Source organism: Papilio polytes, unplaced genomic scaffold (genome assembly GCF_000836215.1).
Source record: "Papilio polytes unplaced genomic scaffold, Ppol_1.0 DF823691.1, whole genome shotgun sequence".
NCBI lineage: Eukaryota > Metazoa > Arthropoda > Insecta > Lepidoptera > Papilionidae > Papilio > Papilio polytes.
In genome coordinates this window covers 2,908,212-2,924,660 of record NW_013525513.1, presented here as the reverse complement: position 1 = coordinate 2,924,660, position 16,449 = coordinate 2,908,212, and the positions used below count along the sequence as shown (strand labels likewise).

Sequence of the window (16,449 nt, the reverse complement as noted above, 5' to 3'; positions counted from 1 at the left end):
TTTTGTTTTGTTTTAAGTGCATTTTGTTTTGTTTTTAGTGTATTTTGTTTGGAAGTCGGTTTTGTTTTTTTATTAAAAAGTTTATTTATTTTTATACCTGTTCGTTATTGTATCATTTTAAAATTTTTATTGTAAATGAAACAAATGACATGATCTAATTATCATATAATGGTTTCATTTGCTTAAAAACTATAAAAATATAGTTTTTAAGCAAAAGAAACCATTTCATGCGTAAATTAAGTACTTAATATAACATACTTGCAATAAAATTAACATTAACTTCAGATAAAGAAGCAAGAAATCTTAAGCAATCTGTTACGGTATAAACAGTTACTATTGCGTTATCGTTGGACGGACAAGAGGTCAGACAATCAGAATGTTCAGTCCCAATCCGATGCAAAATGCAATCGATAATCCTCAACAGTCTCGATGACAAAATCGTTTGTACTTATGTAAGAATTATTTCGCAGGCGCGGCGGAGTGCAGGCCTGCGCAAGCGCAGCGTCGACAACCTCAGGAAAAGATCAGGTCTGTGCACACTTCCTACTTCATTCGCGAGCCGACCACGGACACGGTCGCACGTCTGTACAGCTCTTTGTGTTGTGTGTTTTGTGAATGTGATAAAGGGACGTATGACAACCTTGGAATTGAATGACGTTTTAGAGTAAGTTGTGTAATTGTTTTTTTTTTATTATTTATTCTGACGTTTTGTTTGACAGTTCAGGGTTTAGGTCAATGTTTTGTTTAATTACTTTAGAGTAAACACATGTTGTAATAAACTTGGTAGGGTAATTGCCAATAAAATGAAAAGAGACAAAATAAAAAGGCAGTAAATTATTAGTACATAATTACGGTTATAAATATAAACAATCTTGTTGTGCCAAAAATTTTAATAACCGTTTCTTCTATCATGTGCATTGTTTTAAATGTCACCCTCTAAACAGATTTATAGCTATCTCATTTTTTCCGAGAGAAAGAGAGAGATAACAAACGGATTTGTCTTGTTATTGTTCGGTGCTTTGATTATGTTCTCATACGTTTTTTCCTGTTTGGGTTTGTACATAGCGACCTGTTTATCGTGTTCAACGTTTCGTATTTACGACTAAGTCACGGTTGTTTAGATAACAATATACGAATATAAATAGATTGTTTGGCAATCGGGTGGGTATCTAAAAAAATTAAAAGATTATAAACATTTATTTAATACCGTAGAAATAAAGTATTGTCTCTTATTATAGGATTTCCTGTTACAAATAATATGAAAATAAGTTGTAATAGAAAAGCTTTTTTATATTGGTGTTTGAATAGTGAAAAATATGGAATAATACTGTTCAGTGTCTTTCTTGGAAAGTCTATTGATTAGCCTTTTGTCTGTTTTTTGTCTCTTTCTTTGTAAGGGAAGGCAACGCTGTAGTTGCGGTTGTAATTTCGGGGAATTCCGGTGGCCGCTTTGCACGGTTGTCACCCTATTAATAAAAAAAGGTTCTAGTATTCATAATTCAGATGGCTCCTGTTAGTGTTATGTTTTAAGTTAGATTTTTTTTGTTTTTAATCTTATTCAAGTGTTACAAGTGAATTTGATAAGTGCATTGTTATTTGCGTAACCTGTCACATCTAGCTTTGCTCTTGTGTGGCAATTTCCCAGGCTACTAAACTATTGTGGGTACACTTTTGAGATCAAAATGTTTCCGGATTCTCTTGCGCAATGTAGGAAGTTCTAAATTGTAGTTTGGTCAATGATTACTGCTCTAATTTAGTACAATATACCTATTATTTACAGTAAAACGTTGTTCATTATTAGGAATTTATGTTTGTGCCGTTCTGTTCCATAACAATACGATTCTACCAGGTAGGGTAGATAAAAAAATAAGGTACAATTGGGGAATCTGGCAGTGTTCAGTTACTTTTGAACATTTTGACGCATTGAAACAATAACTATAATACGCAGTTTTGGAATGCATCCGTTTGGTGGTACACGATTATTTGCCCTTTATCATTATACCGTAGTTTCCGCAACTCACTGCTACATAATTGATTATTTGTAAGAGGCGGAGTTTGACGGGTCCTAAGAAACGGGACAATATTTCTGGGACAGGAACACCGCGGATTTTCTCGACTGTACATTTTTTTTTCTGAAAATAATTTTTTATTTACCAGTAATGAATCATGTATATTTTGAACGTCATTTCTATTATTATACAATAGTGCTACTTGCAAGTTAGTTACCGCAAGACAAAACTTAGTATTCGATATGTGATACTTAGACGAAAATTTTGCACAAACTTGCTTGAAACGAAATTCTATAAACATCCACATGCTCTACGCGTGTCTCCGAATGTACGTGAATTGTTTTTAGAACAGATTTTTTTTATCTGTGTCTTTAAAGTTAAAAACTATTCAAGCAGGATTAGAAAATCTTTTGTTCTCTCTCTCTCTCTCTCTCTCGAGTTTAGTCACTTTATTTTAGGGTCATGGTCATTGGGTTCTAGTGATTTGCTGTTCTGACGGTCTAACGTCTCTCACTGTAGTTCGTATGACGACTGATCGTCCACTTGGTTGCTCCTTCTAGTGATAGGCTTGCATAGCTTATAAAAGTTTGATTACTTAGTACACCAGAAACTTGTAAAAGGGTCTCTTGAATGTAACGGAAGTCTGTACAAGAATGTATAAACGTTGTAGAAATATGTACTTAACATAGAAATAGAATAAAAAAGTATTCATTGTTCGATCCGCAACAAATCTGTCCAGGCGCAGTCTAGCAAATAAACAAATAAAGAATGCAACTGTTACCTCAGAGCGTAAATGTCGGCTACGATTAGAAATACCATGCTGTATTGTAAAAACAGGGATAGTTCCTTTTAACCATATGATCTTAGATAACAGGTTGATGTTCTGTATTTGTCCATTTCTTTCTCTTTTCTTTAATTGAAAGAAAAGAAAAAAAATGCATAGGTCGTCAAAAGCTTCGCTTACTGTTTTATTAGAATAGTAACCAAAAACTTACTTTTTGCATTGTTTCGTCAATATTAACGTAAATTAACTAAAACTTTTTTTTTTCATACAAGTAATAAAAAGTATTCCGATCCGCGTATCTTTAATGTCATGGTCACAGTATCATCGAAAGTGTGCCGAGTGAGAGGTTGTTGGTAATTTGGACGTGCGACCTTGTCCTCCTTATGGTGTTACGTGGTTGTAAATCTACGGGCGCAGACCACGCTGGTATACCTCGTGTTTATGAACCTGGGAAAATTCCAGTAACATTGGGTCACGCGTTGTCGTAATAGTATTATGAATTGGTATGTTGTCTTTTGTAGTGGTTCAATATGGTCAATATTCGATGTATGTTTTATATCTATTTAATTCCCCCCCCCCCCCACATGACCATGCCTATGACCTGAAATAAATATTTTGTTCTCTATCAATGTAATATATCAATCTCCAAACTCACTGTTCTTACAAATTGCACTAGTGTTGCCATGTAGTGCAAAAGAGAGTGGAATGTAGTCGAGGTCGTCGAAGGCTGTTTAATGTAACTCATTCTCGAGATTTTACGTTGTATCTCCCTTCGCTTTAGTTTGATATTTTGTCGTATGGTTGTTTTCTCATGTAATAGTGACTTAAACAATAATTGAAATGTGAAACTTGCAATATGTCAATTTAAATATTGCAACTTAATCATTGGTATAAGATTCTACTTTATTAATGTAGCATTATCTGAATCAAAAATTATTTATCTTTGATAGACTTTAGGATTGATATGTAGGCTAATCTTAACACTCGAAAATTACCAATAAAAACGCCTAACACAGTGATGTTGCGAATTATTATCTATTTTAAACTGTACTTTATCAAAGGGGCAAAATTTCCGCACGGAGTGATAAGACTGTGTCAATGTTTAGTTTACTTTTAGCTGTGGTCGAAAAAATTTAATGTGATAATTTTGGGTACTTTTAGTTATTGAAACGCAAGATTGTTATAAGGTCTCTGTAACAAAGTATCAAGCAGCCTTCACGCTCTACAAAACAGCGCTGGTATGCTTGTTATTTCATGACGCTATTATGTAAAGCTTACTTCCTTGATTGAGCGCCATACAACTAGTTCACTACTTTTTAACCCTAAGTAACCTGATATCATAATAGCGATCAATATATCAGTGTTATTTCAACAGGTCTGGATCAACGAAGCCGAGAAGACCGGACCGAGCAGTATACGTACCGCGTGCGTTACGAGGCGCAGACAATAGCTCCTCGGACGAGGCGAAGGCCGAACCCCAACGACGGAGCAGCCGCAGCGTTGAACCTAAGAGTCCTAAATCCCCCAGCGACAGAGACAAATCGGCGCACGGCACCCCCAAACGGTCCATAGACAAGAACTTCTGCAACGTATACACTCCCCCTCACCTCAGGAACCAGCGCTCTCAAACCGCGCCCAGTATAGCCGACCCAACAGACGACGACTCGCCTCCAGCCCTCGACTGCCCAGTGCCAAATAGTGATAGTGCAATATCGTGTAGTGATAATAGTTATAATGACGTAGAAGTAGGAGAGACATTTTATATTGGTGATTATTTTGCAAATGGACAGCTGGGTTTCTACAACCCTGCATACTACGAATACGATAGTAGGGACCTGGAGAGTTACGACGAGAGTTTCACTAATGATAACGTGACAATGGAGGACACTCAGCAAAGGATTATCGATGGTGACTACGTCTACAGCAAAGACCAGGATGATGAACAGAACGAGCTTAAACGAGCATCACAAGAGATTAATAGAAGTACTAAGAGAATTATAAAACAGAGTTTCGATTCTGATGTCTTAGTGATATCGGATCCGGTAGAAGAAGAGAAACAGACTGAAGTGGAGAAAGAGAAAGTAGTAGAGAAGAAAGCTAAGCCGAAGTTAGAAGCAAAGGTGTCTTTGAAACGCGATGAGAATGATTGGGAGACTGTGTACGATGATAGTGGAGAGTGTTTGGATCCGTCCCTTCTAGAAGAATTAACTTCTACCGTGGGGAAGGTTCATATAACTAAAGCTAAGAATAATTACGATCAGTACCAGACAAGAGGACAGGCTTTGTTCAATGGGCCGTATGATGAAACATTCGCTCATGTCGTGGAAGTTTATGACTTCCCCAGCGAGTTTAAGACGAACGATCTTTTGTCCCTGTTCAGCGAATACAAAGACACAGGCTTTGAAATTAAGTGGGTGGACGACACACATGCGCTTATAGTCTTCAGCAGCGCTAAGATTGGTGAGTTGTTTATCCTTGTATCTAGTACTAGCTGTTCCCGTGCGGCTTCAACGGCATGAAATTATCAAAATTTTATTAATATATTGATAGCAAATGTCAAAATGACATGACATGACAAACCTTAGCAGTCTTTCTTTCTTGATGTTGCCAGCAACTTATGGTTCGTTCCCACATTAAGGTTTTTATCCAAAATATTTACCCCCTAAGTTTAATGGCGTGAAAATATAAAGCTTTAAGCTTGACATATGTGTAGGGTTTTTTTATTTAAAAAAAGAATTATTCAAAAATATGCTGTAATTGCTCACATCTTAGGCAACAAAGAAGTGTGTGTTTACGCTTTATAATAGTAGTATAGATGTACCAAACTCTTAAACGGCTATAAACGTATATACATTTACAAATCTTTAAAGCCGTCTAGACTCTTGGATTGAAAAACATACCTGCTTGTATTCTTGATTATTATTGTATTATCAAAAAACAGATTAAAGTCCTTGCAGATTGTTGAAACTAAAGGTGTGTATATATATGTATTTCTTTGTAAATGTATAAATATTTGTGCAGGTGACTGTACATTGTATTTAATTTTAATTTACCTAATTAATAAGTAACAATAATACAATGAGTAAAGGTCAATGACTTTATTAATATTTATGAATATTATAACAGCCTTTTTCTATTTATTTATTTGTTCTTTCGAAGCCATTTTCATTGCAAAGGTCATTGAACTTTATAACAATGGAAAAAACACTGTTTTAAATTTGATACGTAAAATTGTTACTTTGCAATAACATGTTGACCGCATTAGTATCGACCTACTGAATTACTATGTTGAAACTGGCTTTTACGATTCGATAACTGTTATGTTATTGCTATATAAATGTTATTTGAATAACTTATTACTTCATCGAGTAACTTTATGCTTTACTAGCTGTTCCCGTGCGGCTTCATCCGCATGAAATTATAAAAACTTTATTTTATTGTTTCCATTTGTCAAATTCTCAATTGCAAATGTCAAAATTACCGTTACCATAAACCTTGCTTCCTTAATGTTGGCAGCTTGCAGTTTATGGTCCCTTTCCCACGTGAAGGTCTTTTTCTCCAATTTATTTACTCCCTAAATTTTATAACGTAAAAATATATAGCCTTAAGCGTGACGTAAGTGTAGGGATTTTTATTAAAAAAGGGATTATTTATAAATATGCTGTAATAGCTGAAATCTTAGGCAACAAAGAAGTGTGTGTTTACGCTTTATTATAATAGTACACATAGATTGGAAGTTATAGACACATTTTTATAAGCGTACTCATTAATAAATGACTTTAATACTAACAATGAAGATATATTGTTAATGACAGTCAATTTAGGATACTAACGTCTAAATGGGGAAGAATAGTACAGTCGGGGACACTGTCGGTGTTCAAACTTAAAAGCTACAATCGTTTTAATATTTTGAAATGATGACTCACAACAAAAACCAATATAACGCAGATTTTAAATGTGTCTGTACGAAAAAGGAGGCTTATTTCTTTTTACTATTATATTATCCCTTCCTTTGCACTCACTGCTATTTGGTTATTTGTAGGAAGACCCGGAGTTTGTCTCGTTGCAATGAATAAGGCATTTTTACCTAAGTGGGACACCGCGGATCTCCAAGACTGTACAACAGGTCATATGAGAGTGACATGGACAGATATATGATGCTTTTTCTTTGTATTTTTATTTCTTATCCTATGTGAACTTACTTGGTTGCACTGCAATCTTTTGTCGCAAAGCAATTGTTTCACAACTATAAGATTGGAAGCATTATGCAAGGATTGCATTGGCTGAGGCAATTGTATTGCAGAGCTGGAGTTACGTAAAGATCGGATCGAGATCAAGTGCGCTCAGGTTCTACGATACGGCTAGCAATTCACCTAACCGCTTTAAGTTATAAGCGATAGCGGGTGGCTATAAATTTTGTTTTCACATTTATGTTACATTATTCACCAACTACGGTTTAACTTTTGTATTTAACATTCATTTCTACTTTTAATTAATTTATTAAGTGACTTCTACGAAAAGGTTGGATCATTTTTTATATATTTACAAGTCTACGAGTTTACAAGAATGCACAAGTATGTCAAACCCGCTAAGTACGTATTTAATCATTTTTTTTTGGCGTGTGTCCCATTGTGCGTAGGATACTGGTTTTTATAACCCATAGCGTTTTATTTTTAAACTTACGTCTCATTATGTAAATGAAAATAAAAATCTTACCTCCGATAACTTGGACCACGCAACACTCTCGCTTTCGTTAGCGCGTTCCACATTTCACAAGCAATATTTTCATGCGAAACACAATCCAACGCTGCCTTGAACTTGAAACTTCGACTTTCATTACGTATTCATATCGTTCGCGATACGATGCCCGTTAGATCATTCTAATGGTATACATCATCCTGCCAAATTTGATAGACAGGTTATATTTATAATAGTTATTAAACAACTTTTACCAAATTAACTCGGATTATTCCCAACCGTCACCACGCTCTGTCCCCGTGTAAGAAAAAGTTTCATTCGTCCCACCTTTTAGTCCCAATATCACACGTAAGGTGACAGATGAAACTGTTATGAAATAAAATAAGTTCCAACCGTCAACTCGTCGCAAAAGGTGGGAAGAACGAAACTTTTATTCTCATTTGTCTCCACGTGGAGACAGAGTTGGGTGACGGTTGGGACTAATCCATTAACTACATGAAAAGATATATTTCGCATAGACATAGCCAATATCTTAGTTGTACAGCTACAAAAATATATTTAAATCTTCTTACTAATGTAATATTATAAATGCGAAAGTTTAGATGGATCTTTGTTAGAGTTTTTAGCCTAAATGGCTGAATAGATTTCGATGAAAATTAGCATAAATGTAGAGGTTAGTCTGGAAGAACACATAGGCTACTCACATTTGTTTTTTAATTCCATGCGGATCCAGTCGCGGTCAAATGCTAGTTTCTTTACATAGTACAAAGGGGCAGCGTTTCTCCTAATGCTATTTGATCCAACGCTCTAAACATCCACAACGCTAGGGGAAAGGTATTTATGTAAGTTGTCGGCCTCTAAGGGAGAAGTTTACTTGTATACGCCTTCAGTTTTAAATGTATGTATGGACTTATCTGTCCGTATGCTTCCGACTATAAATACCTACAAATCTATACTATTATAATAAAACGTAAACACACACTTCTTTGTTGCCTAAGATGTCAGCAATTACAGCATATTTTTGAATAATTCTTTTTTTAATAAAAAGCCCTCCACTACCGTCACGCTTTAGGCTATATATTTTTACGCCATTAAACTTAGGGGGTAAATATTTTGGTTAAAAACCCTAATGTGGAAAAGAGACCATAAGTTGCTACCAACATCAAGAAAGAAAGATTGCTAAGGTTTGTCATGTCATGTCATTTTGACATTTGCAATTGAGAATTTGACAAATGTAAACTATAAAATAAAGTTTTTATAATTTCACGCGGATGAAATCGCACGGGGACAGCTAGTATGTCCATACAAATGTTTGTAAATTATACGGGTTACTGTACAGTTTGAATTTCAACGGACTTTAAACAGAATTTACAATGACAAAAGGAAAAATTTGCTGTCTCTGTTTTGTCAAAAAGAATGAAAGTGATAGCAATAATTACAGTGGAATAAAGTACGTAATGAGGAAACAATCGTGAAATCAATACAAAACAATAGATAATTACTATTTCTACGCCACTTTATCTGACATTCCTAAGAGGGTATTCTTGTTCTTCCTACATTGTTAATCTGTCACTATGAGGAAGTTCTCAGACTATTGTGAGTGGGTATAGTTTTTATCTATAGGTAACTTATACGTAATTTAAATCTAGATATAGTATAAGACTAAGATTTAAATAAGTTTACTTTGTACTTGAATTAGACCTTCTCAATCCTCCTAGTGACATTGACAGCTGTCAGCTAGAGATGTGACGTTTATGCCAATAATCTAGTGTCACGCCAATTCTATAGCGCGGTACTAATTTTCTTGTTAACAGTAAGAAATGATATTAACTTAGAATTATCGATACATACGGTTGATAACCATCATGGAAGTGTGTATTCGAGCAAAAGGTCGATGTTATGCAACACTGCTAACCCTGTCAGGGATTACGGTAACATGCAATGGTTATGGTCGATTTGCTGAAGTTATCCGCTCATCATTACATCACGTTACCTAACGTTGCACTCGACTGGACTTCCTCAAACAGTGCTGGAAAGTGGGTTGTTGCAATATCGAATTTACGATCCAACTACCTGACTACAAAGGTAGAGGAAGACCGGAAGTATGGATATATTGTGTTAAAGAGGATGTGCTTATGGCTGTGAATTCAGATATAACGGCTGATAGAGATGTATGGAAGAGTACTTACTGTGCCTACCCTCTGTAAGGACCACGGCAAGTTAATAATATTGGAAAGAGGAAATATTTGTATTTTTCTTTCACCATTAAAATTAAAAAGCTACGTTATCAGTGAGTGACATAGGCTATATTTTTATTATTTTTTAATACCACGCGGACGAAGTCGAGAGCAAGTCATTCATAATTAAGAAGACTAGAATTTTCGTAACTTTATGTTAATACTCGCTTTAGCCCGCGGCTCCGCCCCCGTGGGATTAAGAAAACAAAATTGAGTAGCCTATGTGTTCTTCTAGACTATCCTCTACATCTATACTAAATTTCATCGAAATTCGTTCAGCCGTATAGACTCTAATAAACATCCATCCATCTAAACTTTTACATTTATAATATTAGTATTAAGTATGATTAAAGAGCGCTCTTACTTTAACTTTGCCCACCGTTGTCCTTTTACTGCTGACACCTTTTTTTCAATTTGGTCAATATGAATAGTTTTGTGTTTTTTATGTTATGTATATTTATAACCAGACCCTTTATATTTCGATATTTCTTATGCAAGTTATAAAATGATGTGACCATAGCAGTGCTTTGGCCTACTTTCTTGTTGCGTCAGCGCGGACGTTGAACTGCAGGGAAGTAGGCTGTAGCCCGCGTTTTGTATTGTGTTTACTTCTGTTTATATGATATATGAACTGATTATCTATATAGATTAGTATTTCATAACCCTGTATCTTACTAATATAAATGCGAAAGTTTAGATGGATAGATGTTTGTTAGAGTATAGCCTAAACGACTGAACGGATTTCGAAACTTGGTGTTGATGTAGAGGATGGTCTGGAAGAACACATAGGCTACTTGCTTTTTTTTAATTCCACGCGGACGGCGTTGCAGAATAAAGCTAGTATAAAACTAATTCATTTATGGGTAGATAGAACAGTGTAAAGATAATTTTTTGGTCCAAATGGCTTGGACAATTAGCATTTATGTTTTTTTTATCTATCTATCGTTAGAATTTAGTAGTTTTGTATGATTTCAGAACATGTTTTTACCTTACCTTCTTATATTACTCGGAATCCTAGTAAATTCGGATTTGGAGTATGGCCAAATGTCGCATCGTGTTCGAATGCGGGGTCATTGCCGTTGCGGAGTTTTTAAACCGGTTTTGTATTGAAACATGCTGTATCATGGTTGTCATCGTTCACCTCGCGTTACATACTTGTACTCAAATGCAGAATTCGGAGTAATTTACCTAATTATCATTCTGTTTAGTTTTTACTCTATGACATGACTTTGACAAATGCGTACAACTTATCCTAAGGATATTTGTGCATTTATTTTTATTATAATCTCTTAAAATATAATTATTTTTTTATTTTTTCAGCTGCTGAAGTGCTGTCAACACAGCGGCCACTAGCGCGGTGTCGACCACTTCACGCCGCCACATTAGAGTCTAGAAACAAGGCCAAAAAATGCGCAGAATTCCTGCAACCATACAGGTACGTTAATATAATAAAGCCGTATTGTTGATTGCGTCAAAAATAGCAACTTTTCAGGAGAGAGAAAATCTGCATACTTTAAATCTTACAGTGGTAGAGCTCGCTGTAACATCTTTGCCTGAATGGGTTGGCTCGCCCGGTGTAATACCACGACCACACAGAAGACAGGCGTGAAGAATTCCGCGCTTAATCTGACGAGTGTGGTGTCAGAGGCCCAACTTTAGTCCCGTTGCCTTCTTACCCCTTTTCTTATAAGAAAAGGATGGGAAGGGAACGTGAATTTGACGGTGGCGACGCTTAGGAAGGAGAAACATTCTCTTATGTGCGTCTCCTCCGTCAATTAAGGGTAGGCAACGCATTCGCTATTGCGAATGTCTATTGGCAGAGGTCGCTTCGCCAGTTTGGCGGATTCAGCTGGCCGCTTGCTCGTTTGACACCTTATTATATAAAAAAAAATACTTTTGTAAAGATATTATAGTAATACTGGTTTTACCATCTTTATAAAAGAAGACTTTCGATTCTTAGAATGACATCAAAATAGTCATAAAATTACTTACTTGGTATTAAAACTTCAACGAGGCTGATGATGTTGATGATGATGAATTCATTGTGTGTAAAACCAGTGGTATAAGGATGGATATGTTTGTGTGTACTGCAGACAGCGTCCCGAGACGTGTACTGCGCTGGCGCGGCGGCTGGTGTCGGGCGCGCTGGGCGTGCGGCTCAGCACGGCGCGGCAGGAGCGCGCCGAGGAGCGCCGCCTCATCACCATCGCTAGAGGTACACATACTAACGGACTACCTAACTAATCTGAATTAATGTAATCTAGTACCATTATCAAATTCTTCTTTATTTATTGACTAGCTGTTCCCGTGCGGCTTCGTCCGCATCAAATTATAAAAAAACTTTATTTTATTGTTAACATTTGTCAAATTATTAATTTCAAATGTCAAAATGACATGATATGATGATAAAATATGGCAATCTTGCTTTCTTGATGTTGGCAGCAACTTATGGTCTCTTTCCCACATTATTTATATCCAAAATATTTACCCCCCTACGTTTAATGGCGTTAAAATATAACTGTAGGGCATTTTATTAAAGAAAGATTTATTCAAAAATATGCTGTGATTGCTGACATCCTACGCCACGAAGTGTGTGTGTGTGTTACGCTTTATTATATTAGTATAGATAAAAATACACACTATTTACACAAATTCATAAAATTGCATTTGATAAAAATAAAATGTTAAATCGCTCTCGGTACATTTTTCTCTGCTACATTCATATTTCGTTATTTTTTTTTTATATACAATTGTCGTCTAATGCTATCTTGGCGGCCAGCATTATATTAACTATTGCATAACTAGATCATTTATATGAAAAATTATACTTAATGGTCTTTGAAAAATTCTTTTTTTTTTTCGTAATTGACACTATTTTTTTTTAATTACATTGAATTTAACATATTTGCAATTTAACCACAAATATGTTAACGAGTGATATGTGGTTTTGACTAAATCGTTGTTATTCGAGGTGTCATTTCACTTATATTGTTAAATTAGATTTGTATTGTTTGTAACGTTTTAAGTATGTTTCACGAAAAGTTACGTCTAGAATTATTCCCAAATAAATTGTTTTCTCAATCATATAAAGAAACGGGAGAAATGGAATAATTTAATAATGTTTTATAATTTCGTCGTATTTCAGAGAAGAAACGTCAGGCGGCGCTGCACAAGGAGGCGGCGTGGGACGGCTCCCTCGCCAACCACTCTCTCACTGACTCCTGAGGTGACAATATACCAAAGATATACAAAAAATATATATAAAAGGGCATATTTATCGCTTCCTTTACATATATTTTACTTTTTTACAAGCTGTTGCTCGCGACTTCGACCGCGAGAAATAAAAAAATGTAGCCTATGTTACTTACAGATAAATTTCTAACGGTGAAAGATTTTTCAAAATCGGCCCAGTAGTTTTTGAATTATTTCAATACATACAAAAATCAAACAATCACTAATTAGTGTGTGTTTACGCTTTATTATGTTAGTATAAAGTACTAGCTGCTGTTAGTGACGTCGTCTGCGTTAAAAAACATAGCCTTTCCTCTTTATGAAGAACATCTCATTGTTTCCGCCGTTCGTTTGCCCTCTTTGCGTGTGAAAATATATATACTAGCTGTTCCCGTGCGACTTCATCCGCATGAAATTATGAAAAAAATGTTTTATTGTTTACATTTGTCAAATTATCAACTACAAATGTCAAAATGACATGACATGACAAACTTTGGCAATCCTAGTTTCTTGATGTTGGCAGCAACTTATGGTCTCTTTCCCACATTAGGGTTTTTATCCAAAATCTTTACCTCCTAAGTTTAATGACGTGAAAATATATAGCCTAAAGCGTGACGTGAGTGTAGGGCTTTTTATTAAAAAAAGAATTACTCAAAAATATGCTGTAATTGCTGACATCTTAGGCAACAAAGAAGTGTGTGTTTACGCTTTATTATAATAGTATAGATATATTAATATATATTAGTATATTATTTACAATCGCGGAAATCCGCGGTGTCCCGCTTTCTGATTATCTTGTTTTAATAATAAAAACTTCTAAAATGTCATTAAACATTTCCAGATTGCCTGAAACCCGCGCAGGCGCATTTCCAGGTCAAGTTCTCGCTGACCGTAAGCTCTCAAATATATTGTTTTAAATAGATATTTTTCTAAAACGAAACTCCTAGTAAATAAGAGGCTCCCGTCCTTATGTCTATTGTCGTAAGGTTTAAGATTTAAGATGTTTTGTGATTTCATTGTGCTTCCTAGCGCATAGTATTATTTTTCTTATTTCTATATTGAAAAGATTTTTAAATATATACGATTGAAATTGCGTTGTTGCTTTACCGAATACTTGGATTTTTTTTTATTTTTTAAAATTAAATGTAGTTTTTTCTGTGGGTATTTGTTAAAACCGTATAATAGTGTAATGTGTTCGTATAATATAAACCAAATATATTAGAAATCAAATTAAATTTAAGTTTATATTTATTTCGTTGTGATTCGTGCCTTTCGTGTCTAGTCTAATTGTTGGGAGCCTCTTAGTGTGTAGTGTAGTCGGCCAGGGTACTGACTGGCCAGGGTAGGGTAAAGATCACGTGACAATTTATATCGTCATTCATAAATACCTTATTTCTATATAAATGTTGAATTTAAATACAATTATTATTAAATTTGCTTTATACAAAGAGTTCATATATTGAGAAATTTCAACAGTATTTTTCAAAAAATCTTTGGGAATTTACATCGTAGTAATTATCATTTACTAGCTGTTGCTCGCGACTTCGCCCGTGTGAAATTTAAATACCATAAAAAAAATTAGCGATGCTTTTTGAGGCACTTTTTGAGTTATTACATTATATAAAAAAATACAAATCTTTCCTCTTTATAATATTAGTATTAGATAACAATTTAATGTTGTGTTTGTATGTTTGTGTTTATGTTTAACGCATTTTATCATATTTGTTAAGCAGGTGGTTAATTGAAATAATGATAAATCTATGCAAAGTATGAATATTGGTCGCCATTTTGATTTTTGCTGTCAGTTGAATGTGCAATATTTTACCTCATGCCATATTTCACCTTCATTATATAAAGACAGTATTTCAAATGTATGCATAATATTCAAAGTATTAGGAATCTCAAAATTATAATTTGTGTATGAAAACTTATGTTTGGCTTTAAATTTGCGTGTTAAGGAATAGTTTAAACTCTAATATACATTTGAATAAAAAACAATGAAGCAATATATTCAATATATAACGTATTTCTTAAATAATAGACGTTTTAAATACTAGAATTATGAATGACGATATCGATATTGCTAGGGTACCCAAAATCCACGCTTAAACCAATTTATATGAAATTGAACACCACAGGGTGTTTATGACGTCACAAATAGAACCGTTTTGATAGTCAATGCAATAATTTAAAAATAGTTTAATTTTGAATTAAATACTCAGAGACAAATGGTCAATAAACGTCTCCGATTGTAGTAACCGATACTAACGGCCGAATACTGGAACGACATTATGATAGCAGCGTCCATAATAACGCCACGTTTACAGTTCAAATTCCTTTAAATTTTTGACAACTGTGTATTTTTAAAACAATTATTATATTTGTTACTAGCAATATAAATTAAACACTGAACTAGCGGTCCCGTCAGGAATGCGCGCGAATATCAATCCTTTTTGACATTGACAGCTGTCAGTTAGAGATGTGACGTTTATGCCAATAAACCAGTGTTGCGCCAATTCTATAGCGTGGTACTAATTTTCTTGTTAACAGTATGTAGCGGGCTTAAGATTTGTTCCAGTATTCGGCAATTAAAACCTCTCTTATCGAGTGATTTATTTGTCTTGACTATCGAAATGTGTGATTTTAATTGTGCATGAACTGGAAATGTATTTGGACGATGAAATGTTATTTAGCTAGAAATATATATTTTTATAAGACTGACATTAGCATGATATCAGCCTCGAATAAAAATGCCAACTCTTCCGCGTCAATTGAATGAATTTTTAATGTTTAATAGTGATTTATACAACTAATGTTAATTGGTCCTTCGAGACGGATTTTAGACAGAAATCAACTGTCATTGTGAATGCGGTATTGTCTGAGTATTTCGTAATGCTCACGTTAAAATTAAAAGCAATAAACTCGTCCGATACATTTCTAGAATGTATTTGTTATAGATATATAATTGTTTTGTATAGATAAGTATGGATGCTGCGGACCACGAGATTGTCCTTGACGTGTGCGTCTATAGCACTTGATAACTGCTATAAATGCATACAAGAGTATATTTGTAAAATATGATAAACCCTTGTGAAATAAAAGAATTGGTAACTTGGTAAACCAATCAATTGTCCACTTAAAAAAATAAAACTAAATTGACATAACTTTTTACAGTTTAAGACCTATAAAAATCTCAAAATATTTGCATATTTTGTTGTTTTCAGATTTAGTATGGTGTTTTATTTTTAAGGGTTTATCTATATTTTTAATTATTATGAAGTCATAGATTATATATTGGTGTTCATAAATTTGTTACTTTTTAGTGAAATTGAATATATGTAACAATTTTATGATCCCGTATCGAGTGAGGTTTGTCGACTAATTGAATTGAATATGTAAACGATTCAACGAGGCTCGGTCTGTACAAAGAGATGCAAATTATTTTTGTAACATCTTGAGATTCTATTTGAAATAAAATTGAATTTGTCCG

General features: G+C 34.5%; 1 protein-coding gene across 2 annotated transcripts in view; it reads left to right on the top strand.

The window, feature by feature from the left end:
• Positions 1-14,468, top strand: part of LOC106104290 — a 25,106-nt gene extending 10,638 nt beyond the window's left edge. The window contains exons 4-9 of one of the 2 annotated variants that reach the window (XM_013284299.1): positions 471-528; positions 4,169-5,253; positions 11,049-11,163; positions 11,822-11,943; positions 12,874-12,954; positions 13,801-14,468. In XM_013284299.1, the coding sequence (XP_013139753.1) occupies positions 471-528; positions 4,169-5,253; positions 11,049-11,163; positions 11,822-11,943; positions 12,874-12,953 (1,460 nt within the window). In that variant the 3' untranslated portion in view covers position 12,954; positions 13,801-14,468. Of the gene's footprint in view, positions 1-470; positions 529-552; positions 665-4,168; positions 5,254-11,048; positions 11,164-11,821; positions 11,944-12,873; positions 12,955-13,800 lie in introns of those variants that run through there. The other variant, XM_013284297.1, reaches the window with a different exon arrangement.
• The last annotated feature ends 1,981 nt before the right edge of the window (positions 14,469-16,449 follow it).